Source organism: Sorex fumeus, unplaced genomic scaffold, assembly GCF_029834395.1.
Source record: "Sorex fumeus unplaced genomic scaffold, SorFum_2.1 ptg000082l, whole genome shotgun sequence".
In the NCBI taxonomy this organism is placed as follows: Eukaryota; Metazoa; Chordata; class Mammalia; order Eulipotyphla; family Soricidae; genus Sorex; species Sorex fumeus.
In genome coordinates, this window is record NW_026606139.1 from 1,003,388 (window position 1) to 1,018,979 (window position 15,592).

At 61.6% G+C, this 15,592-nt stretch overlaps 2 protein-coding genes across 4 annotated transcripts; both read left to right on the top strand.

The window, feature by feature from the left end:
• Positions 1-208: 208 nt before the first annotated feature.
• B4GALT2 (beta-1,4-galactosyltransferase 2) lies at positions 209-12,217 on the top strand. The gene is made up of 7 exons (XM_056130970.1): positions 209-511; positions 1,884-2,236; positions 2,573-2,808; positions 7,323-7,513; positions 7,640-7,762; positions 7,874-7,978; positions 11,327-12,217. Exons 2-7 carry the CDS (start codon positions 1,933-1,935, stop codon positions 11,475-11,477), a joined length of 1,110 nt encoding a protein of 369 aa, XP_055986945.1. The 5' UTR covers positions 209-511; positions 1,884-1,932; the 3' UTR covers positions 11,478-12,217.
• Positions 12,218-12,699: 482 nt separating this feature from the next.
• Positions 12,700-15,478, top strand: CCDC24 (coiled-coil domain containing 24). Of its 3 annotated transcripts, none has more exons than XM_056130972.1 (8): positions 12,700-12,843; positions 13,003-13,178; positions 13,297-13,413; positions 14,040-14,117; positions 14,455-14,509; positions 14,907-14,976; positions 15,067-15,145; positions 15,228-15,478. In XM_056130972.1, the coding sequence occupies exons 1-8, from the start codon at positions 12,718-12,720 to the stop codon at positions 15,460-15,462; spliced, it is 936 nt and encodes a 311-aa protein (XP_055986947.1). In that variant the 5' UTR covers positions 12,700-12,717; the 3' UTR covers positions 15,463-15,478. The 3 variants fall into 3 exon arrangements, with proteins under 3 accessions (XP_055986947.1, XP_055986948.1, XP_055986949.1); XM_056130973.1 differs by having other exon boundaries at positions 14,043-14,117; XM_056130974.1 differs by lacking the exon at positions 14,040-14,117.
• The last annotated feature ends 114 nt before the right edge of the window (positions 15,479-15,592 follow it).

A 15,592-nucleotide genomic window follows, 5' to 3' on the forward strand; every position in this document is an offset into this window, starting at 1 on the left:
TTCGGCACACCCCAGCCCGGGCTCCTCCGCCGGACCCATCCGCGCCCTCTCGAATACGCCCCGAATCCGGCTCCGGGTGCAACCCGACCCACCCGGCCGCTCGCTTCCGCCCCTTTCTGGTCCTGTGCCTCCGGCCGGAGCGCGCGGCGGCGGCGGCGCGCGGCGGGTGCGGGCGCGCTGGAGGCGGGGGCCGCGGGTGCGCGCTCGCGGGTGCGCGGGCCGGGCCTGCCCCTCCGAGGCGCCGTAGCGCGGGAGGGAGACGGCCGCGCCGGTCCGTCGGTCCGCGGGTCCGTGGGTCTGCCCGGCCGCCCGGCCCCGCCCTGCCCCCCGGGGCGGCTCGGCTCCATGGCCGGCGCGAACGGCGGGAGGCGGCCCGGGGGCCGCGGGGACCGCTGACCGGGCGGCGGGAGGCGGCGGGGCGGGCCATGGGGGACGGAGCCGTCCGCAGCCGCCGGAGCCCGGAACCCGGCCGGAACCGGAGCGGCGCCTCCTGCTGAGCCCCGAGAGCTGGGTGAGACGGGGGGCGCGCGCGGCCCCCGGCCCTGGGCCCTGGGATCCCCCACCCGCGCCCGCGACGAGCTCCCGGGCGCGGCCCCTGCCACCCGCCCAGGACCCGGTGAGCGGGGCGCGGGCCGGACCCCCGCCTGCCAGCGCCCCTCCCCTCCCCCACCGCGCGCTCCCCCCACCGGGCTCCTCCGCCCGCCCCCGGCCAGCCTCCCTCATTGTCCTCGCTCGCCCCAGCCTCGTGGCGCGGCTCTGGCGCTCCCCTGCCGTTCCCCGGGGCTCGAGCCCCGGCCCCTCGTCCACACTCCCCCAATCCACGCCCCACCCCAAGTTCCACACCCACCGGCTCTTCGCAGCCTCCCCTGTCCGGGGGTGACACGTGTTAAGGCTTCCCGCCCCGCCCAAGCGCGCAGCCCCGCCTGGCCCCCGGCTGACCCAGAACCCCTGCACGTGGGCCGAGCCGTCCTGCGCCGCTCGGGAGCCTGTGGACGTGGCCACGCGAGTCCAGGAGCCCCGGCTTTGTGAGTGTGTGCTGGGTCCCTGTCCCGGGTGTCTGTGACTGGCCAGGCAGAGGGTGCTGGAGCAGTGTGCCGTGCCAGAAGCATCCCCAGGGAGAGGCCCGACTCTTTCCAGGGCCCAAGACTAGGAGGACCCCCTGGGGGAATCAGACCCTCAGGAAGTTCATGCGAGTCGTGGAGGTCTTACAGGAAGGCTGTCCCTTGCTCTACCCTATGTTTTGAATTTTTGCTCCAGAGGGAAGAGAGCCCCCAAACTTCTGGCCTGTATGTGGGCCCGCCAGATACTAAGCATCACTTGCCACCTGGTCCCAGGTGATGCTCCCTGGAGAACCACTTTGAAGGCCTGAGAGTAAGACACCCCCGCCCCCCTGCTGACCCCCCAGCCCCCTGCGTGGTAGGTATTCAGCAGTGGGTTCCCTTGGCAAACCCCACTGGAGAGCTCTGCCCTGCCTGGGCAGGTTTCCTTGGGGCCTGTTGGCAACATTGTTTCTTAGTTGAGGGGAAACAGTGTTACCAGGACTCCCGTTGCTCGGGGCCATAGAGGGTGTGGATGTGTGTGTTGCTTGTGGGCATAGAGGGTGTGAATGTGTGTGTTAGGCTCAGCAGTGAGCTGTGGCCCTTCTGTGAGGGCACCAGGCATGTGCGCGTGAGACTTGGGCTTGAATGCTCAGGTGTGTAAATAGAGTTGCTAGGGACTGTGCCTGGGTGCCTGTAGGGAAAGTGTGAGCCTCTGGGTGGGGTGGCGGGTGTTCCAGGGCAGACTGTTGTTGCGAGGATGTGAGTCTCTCTGCATTCAGGGGCTGGAGCTGGACAGCTCGCCGCCCTGACCCGCAGGCTCTTTTCTCTCTCCTCCTCGCCCAGACCGGCAGCCGGATGCCCGGGCCCAGGCGGGCCGGCGGCCGCCTGCGGGATGAGCAGACTGCTGGGGGGCACGCTGGAGCGCGTCTGCAAGGCGGTGCTGCTCCTCTGCCTGCTACACTTTGTGGTGGCCGTCATCCTCTACTTTGACGTCTACGCCCAGCACCTGGCCTTCTTCAGCCGGTTCAGCACCCGCAGCCCTGCCCGCGGCCTCCACCCAGCTGCCAGCAGCAGCACCAACTGCTCCCGGCCCAACGCCACTGCCCCCAGCTCCGGGCTCCCTGGGGCCCCCAGTGCCTGGCCGGGCCCCACGGTCCCCTCCCTGCCACCTTGTCCTGACTTGCCGCCTGGTCTTGGTGAGCCTTGCAGGCCTGGGCCTCCCTGGAGGGGAGGGGAGGGGAGGGGGGTAGAACTGGACAGCCTAACTAGGGTAGAGGGTCTAACCTCTTGGGGGGAGGGAGAGGTTTCGCCTATACCTGGAGATAACAGGGGGTCATACTGCTGCATCGGTGACGCCAGGGATGGAACCAGGGGGAGCCACGTGCCAAGCAAGGGTCCGCATCCCTGTACTCTCTCTCTAGCCTGCCCCTGGGCATGCCAGGTCTTACGAAAGGGTTGTGCCCTGGGCTCCCTTGCGCCCCCAGCCTGAAGGGTGCCAGCAAAGGCCTGATGCCCGCTGCTGTCCCCCGCAGTTGGCCGCCTGCTGATCGAGTTCACTTCCCCCATGCCGCTGGAGCGGGTGCAGAGAGAGAACCCGGGCGTGCTCCTGGGCGGCCGCTACTCACCCCCCGACTGCGCCCCAGCCCAGACGGTGGCGGTCATCATCCCCTTCCGACACCGGGAGCATCACCTCCGCTACTGGCTCCACTACCTGCACCCCATCCTGAGGCGCCAGCGGCTGCGCTACGGCATCTATGTCATTAACCAGGTGCGCTACTGTGGGCTGGAGGCCCTTGCCACCCAGGTGCTGCTCTGGGGTGGGACCGTCCTATTAGGTCCCCACCTGCTCTGGGCAGGGCATGCCCTGAAGGTGTAAATTTACAGAGGAGCATTCCCCTGGTGCTGTGTGAGCTTTGGAGGTTGGTCATGGGTCCTGTGCAGAGCCTCAAGGAGGGTCCCCATGAGGAAAGGAGAGAGGTCCAGGGGTGGAATCACCCTGAGGGCCATGGCTGGAAGCTCAGCCCTGCGTGTGAGTGCATACACGGAGGCTCCCCAGTACCCCCTCCTGTGGCTGTGACTGCCTTTGGAGAGACTGGGTGCTTTCTAGTCCCCGGGCCAGCTCTGGGGTTAGGAAGTGAAGGTAGACGTGGCATCTGAGCTGGAGCTACGCCAAGGCCCGGTCTGAGCTGGAGCTACGCCAGGGCCCGGTGAGGACAGGTGTGGTGTGTTCAGGAACCCTTGGCTGAGGTGTGAGCCCGGCACCCGGTGGGGTAGCAGAGATGAGGCTGGAGCGTTTAGTGAAGCCACATCTGGAGGGATCTTAGGCAGGTTTGAACCTGGAGGTGCAAATTCTGGCCTGAAATGGGGCTGAAGCCTTTATTGAAGTAGGGGTGGGACCTGTTTTGTGCCCAGGGTCATTCAGATCCGTATAATATTGCGCCATGCCGCACAGGCAGCCTACATAAGCAGGTATGTTGGCCTGTCACGGACCCCATGATTTTATGGCAGAACATACCTGGCCCTGTTGTTTTTTTTTTCTTTTCTGGGTCACACCCGGCGATGCACAGGGCTTACTACTGGCTCTGTGCTCAGGAATTACCCCTGGCGGTGCTCAGGGGACCATATGGGATGCTGGGAATCGAATCTGGGTTGGCCCCGTGCAAGGCAAACGCCCTGCCTGCTGTGCTATTGCTCCAACCCCTGACCCTGTTTTAAGGGGAGAGAAGGATGTAGGTTTACTTCCTTGTTTGTGTGAGGGGGTAGGGGGTCACACTCAGCTGTGCTCAGAGTTTACTCCTGTCAGTGCTCAGGGATCACTCCTGCATGTGCTCCCGGGACCATAGTGGGGAGGAGGCAAGGATGAAACTTGGGTCAGCTGCATGCAAGGCAGTCACCCTACGTGCTGTGCTGTTTCTCTGGTCCTGCAGAAGGGCACGAGAGGAAATCCCAGAAGCGGGGTGATCATTGGGGTTCAGGAAGAGTTGGTGAGGGTGCATTTGAGTTCAGCTGTCATGGGGTGTGGAGACATGTGGCAGGAATGGTGGAGAAGGGGAAGACCGCCTTGACAACTGGACGAGGAGTGATGGCGGGTAGTCTTGGGCCCTGGCAGTCTGGATCCCCATCTCTGAGTAAGGTGGGGACACAGGACCAGGGCTGGGAGCCCTCGAGTCTTTTTGGTTTTGTTTCTGGGCCACACCCAGTGGTGCTCAGAGGTTACTCCTGTCTCCGCATGCAGGAATCACTCCTAGAAGGCTCAGGGGACCATATGGGATGTCATGTCAGGGATTGAATTTGGGTCAGGTGTGCAAAGCAAACTCCCTTCCTACTGTACTAGCACTCAGGCTCGGGCCCTGGAGGTGGCTCCTAGAATTGACTGTCCTCACTGCCCAGGAATGCGGGGCACGGCACAAGAGGAGAAAGCTACACTGAGGGTTCTGTGGGGAGAGCTGGTGGGGACCCATCGAGGCTGGAGAGGCAGGAGGGGCTGGAAGCAGGATAGGCCCAGAGGCCCCGGAGGAAGCTCCTGGAAGGAACCACAGCAGCTGCACAGCACTGCCGGGGGTGGAAGGCAGGACATGGACTGAGGAGCGTCCAGTGGATTTAGCAACAAGGTGGGCCCAGTGAGAGCCATTTCAGGGGCAGGCCGGGGGCGGAAGCAGATTGCAGTGGGCTGGGAAAGGAATCAGATTTGTCAAAATGCAAATAGCCAATTGGAGACAACTCTTTAAAAAAAATAAAAAGAAGAAGAAGCAGAGAAGGGAAGACAAAAGGTAGGGCGGTGGCCATGGGAGGAGTTTCAGAAGAGAAAGAGGTGAGGGTGTTCTAGGGCCTTTGGGGGACAGTGGCGCTGGCTACAGGGGCAGGAGATGGGCATTGACTCTGCGAACAGGTGTGGGGGAAGGCGGGAAGGAAGGGAGCCAATGGGGGCCAGTGGGGGCTGGGGGCAGCTCGAAGGCAGAGTGGAGGGGCTCCTGTCCTCCCCTCCCACTCCAGGAACCTTCGCTCCAGCCCGGAGAGCTGGGGGAAGGGGCCCACATGCAGCTCCCATGGGCTCACCCTGGGTCTGCATCCTGGTCCTGGACCCGAGGCTGCAGGGGGGAGGGGGCCAGGCCCTGTGGCTTTTGGAGACACAGTCTGTGACCGCTCCGTTGGAGAGTGACTAGGACTTCTCATCTCCAGGGTCCCCACTGGCTCAAAGAGGACTCCAAGCAGGGACCTTGAGACAGGGGTGGAGGGATATGGACCCTTGGGTGGTGGCTGAGGAACAATAACAGTGTGGGCCAGGGACATTAGTACTATGCCAATATAGACGACTTTATTAAAGAAAGATTTTTTTGGGGATGGGGGGGGCTTTTGGACCACACTCAGTGGTGTTCAGGACTTACTCCTGGCTCTGTACTCAAGGATCATTCTTTTTTTTTTTCTTTTTGGGTCACACCCGGCGATGCACAGGGGTTACTCCTGGCTCTGCATTCAAGAGCTACCCCTGGCAGTGCTCAGGGGACCATATGGGATGCTGGGAATCAAACCCAGGTCGGCCGCGTGCAAGGCAAATGCCCTACCTGCTGTGCTATCTCTCCAGCCCCCAAGGATCACTCTTGAAGGGCTCAAGGGACCATGTAGGGTGCTGGGAATTTAGCCCAGGTTGGCCATATGCAATGCAAACACTCTCCCTGCTGTGCTACCACTCTGGCCCCACTTTATTTAAGATTTTAATTTTTAATGAGCAAATATATATCAGATGGGCCAGGGAGTGGCTCAGTGGCAGAGTGCATGAGTGCATGCCTTTGATGTGTGAGGCAGTGGGTTTGTTCCTTAGTGAACCCATACAACCAAAGAACTAGACATTTTTTCTTCCAGAAAAATGCAGATGTGACATGTCATACCACACATCACCTGTCACTTTGGAAGTGTTCCTTATCCCTGGAGCCCAGCTGATAACATGGAAACTAGGACATTTTCTGAAGTAAAAGACTTATTTTTTTGTTTGTTTGGTTTGGGGACATTATCTGGCTGTGCTCAGGAATCACTCCTGGCAAATTTGGATGACCATATGGGCTCCTGGAGATGGAACCTGGGTCAGCCATGTAAAATGCAAGTGCCCTGTCCGCTGTCCTGTCTCTCCTACCCAGAAGATAAAGACACTTTAGAAGTGTCCATATCATGTTCCTAAGAGCAATAGTTGTGGGGGCCAGAGCAATAGTACAGCAGGTAAAGCACTGGCCTTGCATGCCACTGACCTAGGCTTGATCCACAACATCCCATATGGTCCCTAAAGTTCCACCAGGAGTGATTTCTGAGTGTAGAGCCTGGAGTAACTCCTGGCCATTGTCAGACGCGCCCTTCTCAATTTTTTTTTTTTTAAAAGGAGCAACGGGCTGGAGCAATAGCACAGCAGGTAGGGCGTTTGCCTTGCACGCGGCTGACCCGGGTTTGATTCCCAGCATCCCATATGGTCTCCTGAGCACTACCAGGGGTAATTCCTGAGTGCATGAGCCCTGTGCAGGAGTAACCCCTGTGCATTGCCGGTGTGACCCAAAAAGCAAAAAATAAATAAAATAAAAACAAGCAACAGTTGTAGGATTTTCTTTTCTTCCATCCTCTTTTTTTTCCCCTCTGTAAACTGTCATCCTTGAGGAATTCCTCTTATATTATTTGCTAGCCTTGTGCGTAAGTAAACTATGAAGGGTCCAGAAAGATAGTCCAGTGGGTAGGGCGCTTGCCTTGCACACAGTCAACCCTGGCACTGCTTATGGTTCTCCAAGCTAGGAGTGATTCCTGAGTACAGATCCAGGAATGTGCTCTGACCATAGACAGGTGTGGCCCCATACCAGAAGAACAACAAAAAAATGAATGGATAAACTCTGAAGGGATCCAGGTTCAGGTTGCTGACAAACCCAGCTCCCCGCAAAGAAAGAGAACTGGCAAAGGAAAGGGCTGCTGGCATGGGTGCGGGAGGGTGGGAGAGGACGCCAAATGAGTGAGCAGCTCAGCCCTCATCTGGAGGAACACCGGCATCTGGAAGGAAAGAAGCACCTTGCTGTGGCAGCCATGGGACCTCGAGGCCTTGCAGACCCAGGTGTGACCCAGCCCAGGCAGGGCTCCTGCCAACCAGGGCCATGGCGAGAAGGGTCATGCATTGGAGGCCAGGCAGTCTGGAGAGGTTGCGTCCAGCTTAGGGGCTGCATTTGGCCCTGAGGGTGTTGGGGAGAGGCCTTGGACACTGCTCCGGGCAGTGGTCAGGGGAGCTAGGTATCTTCTGATTGCGGACCCCACCCTCAGCACGGTGAGGACACCTTCAACCGGGCCAAGCTGCTCAACGTGGGCTTCCTCGAGGCACTGAAGGAGGACGCGACCTACAACTGCTTCATCTTCAGTGACGTTGACCTGGTCCCCATGGACGACCGAAACCTCTACCGCTGCGGCGACCAGCCCCGCCACTTTGCCATCGCCATGGACAAGTTTGGCTTCAGGTGAGGGCTCCCTTTGCAGGGTGCCTGGGCCCTGCAACCCCCCCCCCACACCCAGGCCCTCACCCTCTGCCCTTCGTCCGGGGGTCCCCAGAAGACCCTGGCAGACGCCTGCCCTCCGTGCCCTAGGCTGCCCTATGCCGGCTACTTTGGAGGCGTGTCGGGCCTGAGTAAATCCCAGTTTCTGAGAATCAATGGCTTCCCCAACGAGTACTGGGGCTGGGGTGGTGAGGACGACGACATCTTCAACCGGTGAGTAGGGTGGCGGCGGGGAGGGGCCCGGGGGCGGCGGGGGCACAGGCAGGGTGGGCTCCTTGCCCCTCCTGCGACCTGCTGCTGCAGCCCATCTGTCCCCACCCTCAGGATCTCCCTGACTGGGATGAAGATCTCCCGCCCAGACATCCGCATCGGCCGCTACCGCATGATCAAGCACGACCGGGACAAGCATAACGAGCCCAACCCTCAGAGGTGACCCCCAGCAACCCCCATCCCCGAAGGCCCCTAATTGACCCCTGACTCCCTCCAGGAGACTTCCCAGGATCACTGGTCCTTGGAGGTGGTCGCCAGGCGTTGGGATAGGTCTCCGGGAACCCCAGCATCTCCCCGATTCGAGGGCAGCCCCATCCGAAGGCAAGACTCAGGTCACTCTTGAGTTGAGACCTTCCTGTTCATTTCCACAGGCCTCGCTGGTGCCAGGCCAGAGAGGACAGCTAGTGGGCACTAGGCTCAGCTCCTGCGTCCCAGCAGCCCACCTGGGGAGAGGACAGACTGGACTGAGTGGCAGTTCGGGCTCCGAGATGTGCCAGTGCCACTGTGACATGACACCGGGTGTCCTGGTCCTGCTCTCACACTGTCAGGGCCACCCCCAGTCCTGACTCTCCTGAGTGAAGCTCCTTCTGGGAAGCACTGGGCACTTGCAGCCCCTGGTGATTTGGGACGAGGCGGTCCTGGTGGAGAGGGAGTGGGCCTGGGAGGTCTCCTGGAAAAGCTGGGGGTGTGTGGGAAGAGTTAGGGCTGTAAAGACTTCCTTGGCTCACACATATGAGGCCCACCGCCCCAGGTCTGACCACTGCCAGGAGTAATTCCTGAGTGCAGAGCCAGGAGTAACCCCGGAGCATCACCAGGTGTGCCCCCCCCCCCCGCCCCCGCGCTTCAAAATAAATAGCCAGACAAAGAGAGGAAAGAAGGAAAGAAAGACCTAGAATTCCTAACTCAGGGCTGGAGCGATAGCACAGCAGATAGGGCTTTTGCCTTGCACCAGGACACCCGGTGTCATGTCACAGGCCACAACACAGTGCTGAGTTCACCCGGCTAACAGAGGAGGCGGGCGGGTCAAAGGAAGAGCACCAAGACGCCTGGCTTGAGTACATGTGGGCATCCGCCCGGGCTCCGGAGCTCGGGAGGCAAAACTGCAGGCTGGGAGTGGGCAGTGGGCAGGATGGTGCTGGAGGTGGGTTTGCTCCCTCCCAGGCTCGAGGCAAGGAAGAGGCGGGATGGGACCTATGAGAGGAATGCTTGGAATTTGGAGAAAGGCTGGGAAGCGTCGCGGGCAGAAAGGGTTGGCAGGCTCTGGATGTGGGGGGCCGAGACCCGAAAGGCTGCTGTGCCCACAGTGTGGACAGGAGAACTGGCGGGCTTCCCTGTCCCCCACGGGGTGTGAGCAGGAATATGAGTTGCAGCACAGATGCTGGTTGATGCGTGATGGGAGCAGAAGCAAAGGCCTTTCGGAGAAACCCTGGCAGGCGGGGAGGTGGCTCACAGGGCTGCCTCCCACTGTGTGCTGGGGCCTCGGGCTTGATCCCCAGAGCTGCAGTGTTCCCCCCCCCCACTCCCAAGCACCATGTGAGCAGCCCCCCCCCCCCCATACCTCCTCACTGGCCCCGAATAAAAGAAATGATGGTTTGTTGACGGGTGGGAAGAGTGTGTCTGAGGGAGCAAGCTCAGGGTTGGCAGAGCTTGGGCCGTTGGGCCGTTGAAGGCCGTTGGGCCGAAGGTGGGAGAGGAACTCTAGAAGACATCCCCAATCACTCGAGTCTGCCTTGCTCAGGGAAAGTAGCAAGAGAGTCAAAAATCTCTGGCTTTATAGAGAGGAAATATAACTGTGGTCCCTCTGCCTACTCAATTTTGTCTCAGAGTGAGAAATTCTGGTTTTTTTTTTTTTTGGCTTGTTGGGTCACCCCCGGTGATGCACAGGGGTTACACCTGGCTTTGAACTCAGGAATTACTCCTGGCAGTGCTCAGGGGACCATATGGGATGCTGGGAATCGAACCCAGGTTGGCCACGTGCAAAGCAAACACCCTACCCGCTGTGTTATTGCTCCAGCCCCGAGTTAGGAATTCTAGGTTTTTCTTTCTTCTTTCCTCTCTTTGTCTGGTTATTTATTTATTTATGTATTTTGAAGTGGGGGGGGAGCATACCTGGTGATGCCCAGGGGGTACTACTGGCTCTGCACTCAGGAATTATTCCTGGTAGTGGTCAGGGGACCATCTGGGAAGCTGGAGGTCAAACCCAGGTCAGCTGCAAGCAAGGCAGATGCTGTACCTGCTGTCCTATCATTCTGCGTTTCCCCCCCAACCCTATTTTTGGGTTATACCCAGCAGTGCCCAGGGCTCACTCCTGGTTCTGCACCCAGGAACCACTGCTGGCAGGCTCAGGGGATCACATGTGGAGCCAAGGATCAAGCCCGGGTCAGTTGCGTGTCTGCTTGTTGCAAGGCAGTCTCCCTGTCTGGTGCTCTCTCTCCAGCCCCTCTCCTGGGCTTTCTTAGCCATCCCCTAAGCCATCAGAGTTCATTGACTTTTCTCTTCCCACCTCTGCCTCTTTTGTGGCACGTCACATGGGTTTTCCTGCGCCCTTCCCCTTGCCCAGAGCCAGCTCAGGTCCTCTGCTCATTCTCTCCAAACTGGGTTCAGAGTCCCTCGGGGTCCCCTGACTTGCAGACTGAGGGATGAACTGCTCCCTTCAACTTAGAGCCCTTCTGGTACCGTGTCCCATGGGCACGTTAAGCTCTTGCTACTGTGCAGAGTCTGCTCCCGGGTTAGGACCCGCCAGTGCCCTTCCCTCTCTGCCTGGAGGGCTCCAACCCTGTCATGCCTTGCAAGGCCCCAGCCTCCTCTCCAAGGCGGCCAACTTGGTTCCCCTCTTCCGTGCGTCTTGGAACCCCGAGGTTTCTGTCACCCTTGAGGAACAGACTCACCCTGAGAGGACACGCCTCACTGTCACTCGCTGTCTCCCTGCTGTGACCCTGGTGCTTGGAGCCCAGCCCAGGCCCCGGGGACTGCTCAGGCCAGAAATGGTGGAAGAGTGGCTCCTGGGTGTGGCAGGTTCCGAGGGAAAGGATGATGCACCTGACATGGGCGGTGGCATATGGTGTACTCCTGGGGTGCACCCTCTAGAGGCAGTGCAGGAAGCTCTGAGCTGAAAGATTTGTGGAAGTGTGGTTGTTTCTGGAGGGGGGTTGGGGTGAGGTATTTTTGCGGAGGGTGGAGGTGTCACACCTGGCAATGCTCAGGGGTTACTCCTGGCCCTGCACTCAGGAGTTACTCCTAGCAGTGCTTGGGGGACCATATGGGATGCCAAGGATCAAACCTGGATCAGCCCCATCCCTCCCCACTGGACTGTTCTATCCCGGGGGTGGGGAGGTCTTGGTGAGGGGGCAAGTAAAAAAGTAGAGGCACTCCAGTAGGTGGAGGGAGTTGCCAAGGAGAACTTGGGCACCCCTGGGAGAAGCTGGGGTGGCTGGAGAGTCAGCCCAGAAGATCCTGCTTGGGCCCAGTGGTCAGCCCTAATCCAAACCCATTTCTGCCCCCTTCTAGGTTTACCAAGATCCAGAACACCAAGTTGACCATGAAGCAGGACGGCATCGCGTCCGTGCGGTACCGGGTCCTGGAGGTGTCGCGGCAGCCGCTCTTCACCAACATCACGGTGGACATTGGGCGGCCCCCGTCTAGGCCTCCCTGGGGCTGACCGGATGGACAAAGGCTCCTGTTGCCAAGGACTACCCGCCAGAGGCCTGCCCTGAGGCCCGGCGGTGCCTGCCGTGGGGGCCCCAGGACTCAGACTGTGGTCTCTGTTTTCCAAGGATCTTCAGTAGGTTGCCTCACTGCAGCTGGAAGTTTCCGAACCTACTTTGGGGGGCTTCCATCCGGGGCAGGCCCCTCAAGTGTGGCCCTCTGGGGTGGACCATCCTCCGTGCCCCTCCGTTCCCAGCCCAGCCTCCCTCACTGTCAGGCTTGGGCCAGCCCCTGCACTGCCTCGCCGAGTGGCCAGGCCAGGTCGCTCCACCTCTCTGTGCCTCAGTTCCCCCTATTCCTCCTGAGTCCCCTAGGGCCTGGACGTATGACCAGGGGCAGTGTCTCTCTTCTAGGGGGGGATTCTCAGATCTGGGGGGGGCTCCCCGTGCTCCTAGGGGAGGGGAAACCTTTTCCATTCAACATTGTAGGGGCAAACTGATGGGCCCCTACTGCTGAGGAGCAGCCCCAGGGGGGGCCCAGATGGGGTGCTGAGTCACTTCCTGGGATCTTGGGGTTGGGCATTGCATGGGAGGCAGGCGGGGTGCCGGTGGGTCAGTCTGGGGATTGGTCAGTCTGGTTCCGCCTCCCGGCTCCAAGAAGGCAGTAGCCCCAGGGCCCAGCTTGTGTTTGTACATTGCACAGAAACTTGTGTGGGTGCTTTAGTAAAAAACGTGAATGGAGCTGGCCTTCTGATCTGGGGCTGGAGACCTGCATCCCTGGACCAGTGCGGGGGTGGGGGGGGGGGCGATTTGCTCAGGAAGAGCTTGGTGGGTGGGTCACCCAGGCCCTAGCTCGCGGTCCGGGGAGGCAGGGAGGCCGTAAGCCCTGGGGACTCCCGGGCCGCGCTCCAGGTGCGGAGGGCCGGGCCGGGCCGGGCCGGGATGGTTCGGATTCCGCGCGAGCCGGCCGGGCGGCGGCCGGGTGCAGGGGCGGGGCCTGGCGGCGGCGGCGGCGGCGTTACCCGGGCAACGGCGCGTGCGCGCGGCGGGACGGGCCCTGGTTCCCGCCGCCGCTCGGCTTCCCCCGAGCCCCCTGCGTCTGCGGGAGCCCAAGTGGCAGCGCCCCGAGCCTCGGAGCCGGGGGGGTCGCTGTCGGGAGGTGCCGGGGCTGCGGCCCGTAGGCGGGGCGCGGTCTCCGGGGGGTGGGGGCGGTTCCAGCGCGGCGACCCCCCCCCCGGCCCGCAGGTCCGGGCGATGCCCCCGGACCCCCCATCTCTATGGGACCTGGTGAAGGAGCAGGTGCCGCCCCCCGAGCGGCCCGAAGTGAAGCGGATTCTGGGGCAGACCACGGTGGAACTGAGTCTGGAGCTGCGGGCAGAGGTGGGGAGCTGAGCCGCGCCCACCCCGAGCGTCTCTCACGGCCCGCCTGACGGTCCCCGGGTTCCCGAGCCTGCCCAGTAACTCGGGGGGCTTTGGGTGGCCTTTTTTTACTGTGCTCCCGCCCCCGCGCCCTGTCGCGAGGTGTCCCAGTTCTTGCAGGTGATGCTGCTGCGCTCCCTGCTCCATGAGGCCCGATCCTCCCCGGGCCCTGGCCGCCGCCCCTCCGCTGACCCTACCTCCCTCCTGGCACCGTCACCCCTGCTAAGGGACCTCCTGCGCCAGGAGCTCCGGCAGCTGCTCCAGGCTCTCCGGCAGAAGGCCATCCGCGAGGGCAGGTGGGCGCCCCGGGCGGCAGCAGTCCAGGGGGCTGCACCTGATCAGGGAGGGGGGCGAGGGCAGTGCCCACTGCGATTCCCAGAGGAGCGCCTGAGTCCCTGCCCGGCCCTGCCACAGGGAGCAGACCCAGGCGTGGGTCCAGTACAGCCCCCGGGTCCTGCACTTTGCCTTGGAGGAGCCCAAGTGTGACCCGCCAGAGCAAGAGCCCTTCCCGATGAGAGCTGGGGAAGCCAGGTAACCCACAGGAGAGAAGGGGAGGAGGGTCTGCTCCCGACTGCAGGTCGGTCCGCCTCGACTACGTAAAGGAGTTCCCTGTCTAGAGGCTTCTTGTGTGGGGATCTGCCTCTGAGGACTGCAGAAGCCCAGGTGGCAGCTCCCTGACTTGGGGGACAGGTGAGGTGTCTGAAGAAAATGGCTTGAGCTGCATCGGAGTAGGAGAAAGGGATTCCTTGTAGATGCAAGAGTTTTGCAGAAAGAGGGAGTGACAGGTGCCAATAAGGATGGGGCAGAAGGCCATGGGTTCTTGTGCCTGGAGAACAGGAGGAAGGATGGGGCTAGGAAGCAGGGAGGGCACTTCTGCAGAGGCTGGGGAGCAAAGCCAGTTCCTCAGTGGATGGCAGCGGCTTCTAAGGACCCTCGGGGGTGGGCCTTGCCCCACGGCTGCGGAAGCATTGTTGCTTGGTTGCAGGGATGCAGGGCTGAGGTCACGCTCAGCGGCATCCAAACAAGACTATGGAACTCTGTGAGTTCGTGGCTTTTCCTGGAAAGGGCATAGACCTGTCTCAGAGAAGTGGAACTCGTGTTCTGATGGCCTGGGGTGCAGGGGCTACGGGGAGAATGATGTCCACTCCATCTGCTAGCAGCCAGCCCAAGGACCTCAGTGTCATCAGGGACCAGCTGAATGTGTACAGCATTGACCAGGTGGCCCAACACCTGCGGTGAGCCCCCTGAGGGTGCAGTGACGGGGTAGCCAACCAGGGGAGCCCTGGAGTTGCCCCAGAATGCAAAAAAGAGACAAGGGGACCTGGGACACTGGGAGAGGAGCAGGGCGCCTGGGGAGAGCCTGTGGGTACCACTAAGAGCTGGAAAGGGCAGGGGGTGCCCATGTCAGGTGCACCCTTGGGGGGGCACCCCGGCAGCAGAGGGCATGGTAAGCTGAGCAGCGAGATCACTGGGGGTGAAGCTGGAAGTTGGGCTGTGTGGGGGTGAGGGAGGGGTGCTCAGCTCAGCTGAGACTGTCCTGGGGTGCTGGTTCTGCATGCCCTCGTGTCCCAGGGGCCTCCTGAAGGACGAGTGTCGCAGCTTGGAGAGGGAGATCCACCGCCTGCAGGTGAGCGCAGCCCTGCCCCCACCTGGTGTGAGAGCCACCTCCCCAGTTTGTGTATGTGGCGGGTGTGGGCTGTGTGCCTCTCGGGCTATTTCTCTTCTGTGCACACCTCATGTCTGTGAAACCCAGAGGCCCAAGGCTCTGGTGCAGCCCCTCCGTCCACAGGAACTTGCTGGTTGTGGCCCAGCTTCTGCTTCCTTCTCTAGGCTTGGGCCAAGGCCGGCCACCACCTTGCCAAACTTGCTGAGCTTCTTGGGGCGGTGGTGGGGGTTGGTATTCCCCTGGGCAGGGGCAGCACGGGAAGGGCCCCCTTGTCCTGGGAACCGGTCCCAGCCTCCTGCCCCCAGCCCAGGCTGGGGTGGGCCAGGTTGATGAGTGAGCCAGCCAGTTCTCCCCGCAGCAATGCCTGGAAGAGCAGTACGAGGGGCCACCCCAGCCCTCGGAGGACACCCCGGACCTCACCTTGGCAGGTGAGGAGGCCTTGCAGGCTCTAAGCACCCCACCCCACGCTGGCACAGCCCCTAGTGAAGCTGGGGGCTCTCTGCTCTGCCTCCCTCCAGAGCTGAAGGAGCAGAAGGCAGCTATGCTGCGGGAACTGAAGGCAGCCCCCACGCCCTCCGGTGTCCCCCACAGCCCCTGGTAAAGCAGTTCTTGGGGATGGGGGGAGGTGCACCGGGCTGGCTGAGGGGCGGCTCCCTCATGGCCACTCCTTTCTGTGCAGGCAGCAGCCCTTTGGGTCCAGACAGGCCTTTCTGCCAGTGCCTTGCCCCCAGGGCACCACTGGAGTCTGGCCTCAGGCGCTGCAGTGCTGTCTGCCTGCTCCTCCTCGTGACAGGCGTCCCCACCCCCAAGGTCTGGCCTCCACCTGCCGCTGGGGCCGGAAGCTTCAGTATAACCCCAGGACCAGGCCAGCACTGCCAGCATTGTCCAGTGGACCACCCCGGGCCCCCTCTTGAAGTGTTGGCCACTGACCAGGGGTCCGCTCCTGCTGGAACCCGCCCCCACCCCGGCGCTGGCCGCATCTCAGCTTCATTTTCCACTGCAGTGGGTGGGTCGGTGATCACAACCAGGAACCCCCGGGCGTTT